The 8716-nt window shown below is 44.4% G+C and overlaps 1 protein-coding gene across 2 annotated transcripts in view; it reads right to left on the reverse strand.

Moving 5' to 3' along the window:
- ASB11 (ankyrin repeat and SOCS box containing 11) overlaps positions 1-7985 on the reverse strand; it is a 32475-nt gene extending 24490 nt beyond the window's left edge. Inside the window, exon 1 of one of the 2 annotated variants that reach the window (XM_004612202.2) lies at positions 7805-7985. In XM_004612202.2, coding sequence (XP_004612259.1) covers positions 7805-7985 — 181 coding nt within the window. Of the gene's footprint in view, positions 1-6795; positions 6914-7804 lie in introns of those variants that run through there. The other variant, XM_004612204.2, reaches the window with a different exon arrangement.
- Between the last annotated feature and the right edge of the window lie 731 nt (positions 7986-8716).

Raw genomic sequence — 8716 nt, forward strand, 5'->3', positions numbered from 1 at the left:
CACAGAACCCCGAACTCACCGCGGATGTAAGGATCCAAAAGCAGCCCCAAGGAGAGGCAGAGCTGGCTGGAAGGGGGCATGGCGGGCCAAGGTTAAGGTACAGTTTCCTGCTCTGGGAAGCTGGTGACAGCGGGGCTTCGCTGTGTGAAAAGTCAGCTGACTGCCAAGAGTTTTGCCCTCACCTGAGCATTCCCCGGCAGTCAGGTCTGGACAGAGAGCCTCATGGGCGGGCCACTTGGAGTCTGTGATCTCCTCGGCCTCTTCCCACGCAAGGCTGTGCAGCTGGAGGTAGAGCAGACTGTTCTTCAGACTACATCCTTTTGAGGCCAATGCCAAGGGTGCCCGGGATGGGCAGTGAGCCAGAGAGACTTCCTGTCCCCTAAATTAACCAGGAAGTTCCAGGGAAAAGGCAGCCCACCTTGCTGGCTCGGTCTCCACTGTGGGCCTTGCTTCAAGTCCGCAACCTTGCCCTGGCACCAGGACTCACGCCGCTGTCCTCTGCATGGCTTTGGGCCACCTCTCCTAATGTCCTCTGTCCCCCTGATCAACGCAGTCACTCCTGAAGGTCATTCCTATAAGGTGCAGCAAACGCGTGAGGCTTTCTGTGGTTCTACCGGGAAAGGAGGGATGGTGGTGGGATCAGAGCGATAGTACAGTGGGGAGGGCGTTTGCCTTGCACACGGCCGACCCAGGTTCAATTCCCAGCATCCCATATGGTCCCCGAGCCAGGAACCACCAGGAGTGATTCCTGAGTGCAGAGCCAGGAGGAACCCCTGTGCATCGCCGGGTGTGACCCAAAGAGAGAAAAACAAAAAGGAGGGACAGTGGTGGTTCCCAGCTTCTCACACACGGTGTCCCACTTCCCAAGGCCCCATATTCTATTTTCGAAGCACCAGAGGCAGTATGCAAAGCTGCCTCCCATGCTGCCTTCAGCCTGAGAGCCAAACACATTTCCCTCCTTAACTTCCACCCCGGAGCCCCATTCCCTGGGCTTTCTGGACAGGAGGAAAGAGCACGGGGAATTTCCAAATGCACAACCCCTGGGGGCCGGAGCGATAGTGCACCAGGAAGGGCATTTGCCTTGCATGCGGCCGAGCCGGATTCAATTCCCAGCATCCCATATGGACCATCCCAGATGGTCGCTGGGTGTGACCCAAACAGCAAAAAAACAAAAACAAAAACAAACCAAATGCACAACCCCCGTGCCGTTCCCACAGGGAACCATCTCACTTCTAGAAGCGGCCCAAAGACAGCTGAAAGCCAAGCTCTAGGCACTGCAGCCCTCGTGCAGTTCCGGTTTGAAGAACCACTGCTTTTTTCAGCCAGTTGTGGGGAGAGGAAGCACTTGCCTACGCTGCTCTGCAATCACAGTATTATCTCCTGGATGGGAACAACGTCCACTGCATCACCTGAAATGCAGACATCATTGCTGTTCTCACAACTGCAACAGCTGTTTCCCAGCACTGGCTACAAAGCACCTGCCAGTGTTCACACAAAACCTCTTCCCAGAAATTCCACCAATGGGCTCTCCTGGGTCTGGGCGGAGTCTCGACACAGTGTCTCCCTCATTCTTGCTCTGCAAATTGGAGTTAATTGTGAGAAATTAAGGAAAAACGTTATTTGGCACCTAGGGAGTTTTTTCCATTCCTTTCAGGAAATAGGCAGCTACGCTCCCCAAATAAATGAGTGCTAAAGTCGGAGTCAATCACTCTGTGGGAAGACCATCTAATTTTAGTTCTTTGGCAGCCAGCCCACATCACCCGGTGCAAGCGTGTCGGGAAGAGCGTTTACTCTACACTGTGTTTACTTGCTCCTGAGGAGGTGCATGGAAAACGTTCAAGTGCTGTTTTATTTTGCCTTTGACTTTTTCTCAAAAGGTGATTGAGAGCTCTGATGCTCGGATTCTTTGCGTAACAATTTTATGGCAACTTCTTTAAAAATCACACATTTCCATAACAAAAGCGGCTCGACTGAAATCAAGTTTCTCAGTACCAAGCATTCAAGATAAAAATCAGTTATTTTTTAAAAACTGGTGAGGGGGTCAAAGATATAACTCAGTCATAAAGCTTTGCCTGTTTCGTCTCTAGCACAGCAAAATAAGGCAAAAAGAGAAAAACAAAACAGTACTTTGTACTTTTCACCCTTCCGAATTTCAATTAGGTATTTAATTTTTCGTTCTTATATTTATCAATATTATATCATATTTACCATATATGATACATGTTATCATTATATGGTTGTCATTTTTAAAATACCACCTTCACTTTTTATTGCCTCTAATACATAGACCCCCATTTTTATCCACTTTCTGAAGTCAAAGGGAGCAACATCCTCTCCTGTAGCATTAGCGAAGTTAATTCAGAGACAAATTTCAAATTTGAACCAAAATTGAGGGAAGAGCCTTGCAGAATTCATGATACATCTTTTGGTTTTGTTTTCGGGTCACAGTCCGCCATGCTCAGGGCTTATTTTCAGCTCTGCACTCAGGGATTACTTGTGACAGGCTCGGGGGAGATACAGGGTGCCAGTGATCGAACCCAGGTCGGCTGCATGTAAAGCAAGTACCCCACCTGCTGTCCTATCTCTCTGGGCCCCACCGATAACTAAGGGTCACTGGAAAACAAAACTTTTATATTTTGCTTTTGCAGTCACACCCAGAGATGCACAGGGGTTACTTCTGGCTCTGCACTCAGAAATTACTCCAGTTGGTGCTCGGGGACCATATTGGATGCTGGGAATCGAACCCAGGTCGGCCTCAGGCAAGGCAAATGCCCTACCCGCTGTGCTATTGCTCCAGCCCCAATAAAACAATTTTGGGGTTATTTAAAAGCATAACAAAACTGAGTTAATAAAGTGTGCTATCCACAATACTGGGTTCTAGTGAGGAGACTAAAATACGGCCAGTGGATATCTTTTTAGTGTTAGAAGTTTCCTTTGAAGCCAGAAGGGCCAGGAGAGCTGGGCTAGAGGTGACAGGAGGGCAGGCAGAGCTTCTGTGGGGGACTGAGGGCTGATCACCCTGGGCAAGCTTACGGGCACTGCAGAGGGCTGGGCCTGGGCTTGAGGACATTGGCACCCAAGTAGAGCTTAGCAAAGGATTGAGCAGCAATGGCCCAAAGACAGGACAATGTTGTCAGAATGAGAACGACGGGGAAATGGAGTGAGGGACTGAGCTACAAGTCAATCACTGGCACTGTTCCACTTAGCTGAGTGGATCCCGGGCACCATGGGTGGGATCCCCAGTGAGCAAGCGTATGACCTTGCAGCAGCAGCAGCAGCAACAAAGGGAGGACCACGGGAGAAAAAGAGTCCAGAAGCTGAGGCAGGCAGAGCCAGGCTTCCCAGCAGTGCTCAGGGGCTCCGATTTGATACCAGTGATGGAAATGGGTCTGCCGAAGGAAAGCACCGTAAGCATTGTACTAGCAGCTCCCTCAACACTAGTCTGTTAGACTTTAAAGTACATCGAGGACAACAATCACTCTTTACTCTCAAAAAGAGGGGTGCATTAAAATTACAGAAAGGGAGTGTACAATAATTATACCATCTCTTATCTGCAACTGTAATCACTGTATCACTGTCATCCCATTGCTCGTCGAGTTGTGCGACCGGGCACCAGTAACGTCTCCATTGTGAGACTTGCTGTTACTGTTTTTGGCATATTGAATATGCCATGGGTAGCTTGCCAGGCTCTGCCGTGCGGGTGGGATACTCTTGGGAGCTTGCCAGGCTCTCCGAGAGGGACGAAGGAATCAAACCCGGGTCAGATGACCTACCCGCTGTGGGATCGCTCCAACCCAATAGTTCTTGTGCCTCAGCTATTTAAAATCATGAGCTTTCTACACCAGATACTTTTAACAATTCCACAAGAATACAAACATGCTTTTAGACACAGAAAAAAAGCCCTTTGGTTTTTTACCAAACTTTGATATTAGCATAGAAAAAACACACTTGAACTGCCAATGTTTATGAAAACATGAGGAAACTTTATTTTAATGGCTTCTGTACCTCTGTTGTTTGTAAACTGGCCTAATTTCTTTATTACAATTGGCTGAGGCTTGTAAGATAAAGCCTTGCATTCTCTGAACTTTATTTCACTTCCGTTTTAGGCTCTAGTTCCGCAGCTCTTCCTCGATAGTACAGATTCTTAAGTTCAAAAGAATTTCAACTGTTGATAACCGTTAATGTTCTTCCAATAAGAAATTTAGACTAAGAATTTAAATTTCTGGGGCTGGAGTGATAGCACAGCGGGTAGGGCGTTTGCCTTGCACGCGGTCAACCCAGGTTCGATTCCCAGCATCCCATATGGTTCCCGAGCACCGCCAGGAGTGATTCCTGAGTGCAGAGCCAGGAGTTATCCCTTAACATCACTGGGTATGACCCAAAAACCAGGAAAAAAAAAGAATTTAAATTTCTCTGTAGGTTGATATTTTTTTTTTTTTTTTGCTTTTTGGGTCACCTGGTGATGCACAGGGGTTATTCCTGGCTCTGCACTCGGGAATTACTCCCGGCGGTGCTCAGGGGACCATATGGGATGCTGGGAATCGAACCAGGATCGGCCGTGTGCAAGGCAAACGCCCTACCCGCTGTGCTATCACTCCAGCCCCTGTAGGCTGAATATTCTGATGACAAATCTTTTTCAACCTGGCTCTAACACTCGAGTGTTCCACGCAGACGGGCAGACAATGAACTGACTAAAAACACCACATGTACATGTGCACATGTCTGCCATTGGTCAATCGATCTGACCCTTCAAAACTGGCAGGGAGAAAACTGATAGACTGATAAAGGAAGGGGCAGTCCCCAGAGCAAAATTTGCTCCGTCCGCTGATTGGAAACCTTGCCCCTGCTTTCCCAGCCTGACCAGCCAGTTTCCTGCTTGTTAAAAATGGGTCAAGAAAGCGCTTCTATGACAAAGTTGTTGAAACCTAAGGTGGTCAGATGCTACTGTTTTAAGGTGAAGACTAGCTCTGAGGCAGGGAGCTAGGATCTTCTTGTCAGGTCTGCGGAAAGGCTGCCTCCGGGACACACTTCTTTAGACTTTATGTAAAGGTCCCTCGACAGTAGTCTGTTAGACTTTATGTCCAGTACACAGAGGACAACAATCACTCTTTACTCTCAAAAAGAGGGGTGCAATAAAATTACAGAAAGGAGGGGTGCACAGTAAGTATACAATCTCTTATCTGCAACTGTAAAATCCTCCAAATTCTGAAAACCAAGTTCCACCCCCACATCCAAGTTTGATGCAAAACTCCTTTGGGAGCAAAACATGAAGATCGGGTTAAACAATTTCTTTAATTTTCACATGTCAAAATGTCTGCTTCCAGAGGCAGCTCCGGACCCTGCAATGAATGCAGGGGCCACATGCAGACACGCTGTGCCAACTTTTCCCTGGCCCGACTCCCTGAGCCCTGCAATACAGCTGGCCCCAGGCTCATGGGTAACACATTTTCCACCTGTACCTCAACCTTATCAAGGTTAATGACCAAGTCACTATGCTAAATATAGCTTCAATTCTGGCCAAACTAGCAAAGGTTAAGAAATCCTATACCACGTTTTTCCAGAGCAAGATAATGCCTGCAGAAATATCTATGGGCTGAAGGTGGGACGTACTGGCCATTCTGGTAGCCTACATGTAATACTGAAGGCCAACAGTGATGTTTCAAAGTAAATGTGTTGTTTATATATGCATACATATCACTGGCATGCACAGGTTAACTCAATTCTGATGAGTCAACTAAAATATAATAGTTTAGAACATGCAGATATATCAAAGAATGAAAGAATGTATTTCATAATGTTAAATGCCAGTGGGTGGGAGAAACGCTCTCTCCAAGAGATTTTACAGCTCCAAAATGACATTTCATGAAGGCTTGTGATGTAGGTGAAATTTCCACAAGTCGAAACCCTGCCTTTTGCTTTGAATAGAACCTGTAGATAACAGGAAGGAACATAACATGCTGTCGGAATCAGGAAATTTAACCTTTGGCTATGACTTCTACAAGCCAACTAATTAGCTAAGTACTACTAGAAAGTCACATACTTCCTCCCCAAAATATTTGCTTTATGAGCAGCAGTGGTAATTTCTGGGTTGAGTTGAACATTTGTACAAAACTTTGTTCTTGTTTTTTAATATATCACCTATATATAGCATCTGACACCTACCGGTGTCAAAGAGAAAAACAGTATCAGGTAAAGATGTTTTTGGCACATTAACACCTACCTATTATAGAAAGCCTTATTTACCAAATCTGGATATACTCTTTACTCTCTATATACCTGCATGTGCACGTGCGCGCGCACACACACATACAGACACACACACACACACACACACACACACACGTTGGGAAACTAAACTGAGAAACTGATATGAACTGTTCTCCCTCTGATTTGTAAATAAAAATACAGCTTTGACCTAATCTGCAAAAATCAGACATTTTTAAAAAGTAAAGTGATTTGAGCTAAACAACAAATGAGCTCTATTCAGATTTGCATTTTGCACAAGATTTTAGTACCGGTTGTAACCATTATAAAACCTCTTCAAAAGTGTACTTAACGATCACAAAGAGAAGTAATAATGCACAGGAATGCTAGGAAATATTTTTAACACTTACCGATAGCTACTTGACTAATTTAAACAAGGAGGATCATGTATCTATGAGACAAAAACGACATTACTTTGACGTCGAAAGCCCTTACAGTTTGAGAAATGAAACAGAAAAACAGCCTTTCAGATCACACTGGACTTGAAACTACAAAGAACCCTTTTTATTTAAATCCATCTATACAACATACCTCCCTGAAACGTGTGACAAATGTAATCCCCAAAAGAAACCTCCTTCCACAATCCAGGCCTGCTGGCACTTTCTGCGATTTCCAGATTCTTCTCACTGCCCCCCGTGAGTTGAAGCATTCTGAAGCTTCCACTGTGGAAGTCTTGTTTGTTTGGATAAGACTCCTGCAACTAGTTCGCAACGTTGTGTAGTGTATTGGAATCCCACAGCCGAAGTCTCTCTTGAAGGAGAACTATGGGTGCAAATTGAAATGGATACTAAAGAATGATGTCATCCTGGAACCCCTCTGAACACCAAAAATATGGAGGGAAATTTTAAACTGTAGATGAGTCAAAATTCAAATATCAAGTGATGATCCTACAAATGACAAGGACATTTTTGGTTCAATTTCTTTTCCGGCATCTCATTACAATAAAGGTGAAGACTTCCTTGACAGAAACAAAGACTAATTTCTACAAGGCACGAGACTTCAGTGTTCCACCCCGGTCGAATTCCGCAGAATCACCTTCATGGGACTTTGCATGACGCTGCACAGATGGGTTTAGTGGAGGGTTTTTCCTGACAGTGACAAATGGCTAATCAATTTGAACCGCAGATGACAGTCTCAAATACATGCAGTAACTACAACAGTTGCTTTGACTCAAACAAAATCATCACTCTAGTTCCTGAGGAAACTTAGTCTTGTTAGAACACACTATTCAAAGTTTGATTACAACGTTCAAGAAAATAATCCTATGTAAGTCATTACTTCGGTCAGAAGGACTGAGGTTTTTAAATATACACTCAGAAAATCATGACTCAAATCCCTTTTTATATAATAACAGATCATGTAAAACTTAAAAGGAAAATGCTTCACAAATTGGTGTAGGTAACATTACTGGAGTTGCTAGATACTTTTAAAACTCTCCACTCAAAACCGAAGCATAAATAAAATCTGCCTACCAGAAATACAATGTATATTCATCATCTCAGAGACTTTAAGTACTGTGAATAAATTCATGTATTTTTACCTGTAACGCCACCATAGATCTCTTCTGCTATCCTAGCTGCTTCTTTTCTATTTCCTTTGACGATATAGAAATGGGTTAGGAGAGCTAAAAACACTTTAATTAAAAGCTTGAAGAAAAAAAAAGTAGCAAACATTGTAAGAAAAATGTTTTGAAAGCCAAAAAAACCAGGACCGTCCTCCATTTTGGCTCTCACTCTGTATAGGTTCTCAAGACTGAAAAATTTCACTGAGTTATAATTGGCATCATATGACATCTATTTAAAACCTCAAGCCTTCGGTGCTCCTGTTACAGAGAACTAAGTTTGTAGACTCCGAGCTGAGACCGAGAGACTGGATGTGCTTACCTTCACTGCAATGTCAAAATGGACTCAAGAAACTCCCCTCTAACCAGAAACACTGAAAGGTTATCGATTCACATTCCACAAATGCTAGAAAAACAAATAGAATTGATTCCAAATCGTTTTTATCCCTAAGCTCCCGTTTTTGTTACCCTACTGTTGATCGGGAAGGATGAACTTCTCAGAAGCCCAGGGGACAAAGCAAATTATTGGATGTTTATACAAAGAGACGCAGATACAGATACATTCGCGGAGATTGGTAGAAAGATATTGGTCCCTGGGACATTTCATTTTCTCTTCATCCTGAGATCTGTGAAAGCTCAAGTCCAAATCTAAACTGTGACCAATTAAAGAGCACTTCTTCCAACGCAGTATTTAATAAAAGGCTCATCTTGGATGACTCCAAATGCAAGTGGCAGATGGGAAGCATTAGAACTCTGACTACTATAGTTGCCTCTGGTGGCAAGACCCCTAGCAGAGTCCTTGATCATTTACACACATTCTGAATGCTAGAAACGATAGTATCCCTTTCTGGAAGATGTGGGCTATGCTTGATCATGAGAGATTCCAACGAA

This window comes from Sorex araneus, chromosome X (genome assembly GCF_027595985.1).
Source record: "Sorex araneus isolate mSorAra2 chromosome X, mSorAra2.pri, whole genome shotgun sequence".
Classification (NCBI taxonomy): Eukaryota; Metazoa; Chordata; class Mammalia; order Eulipotyphla; family Soricidae; genus Sorex; species Sorex araneus.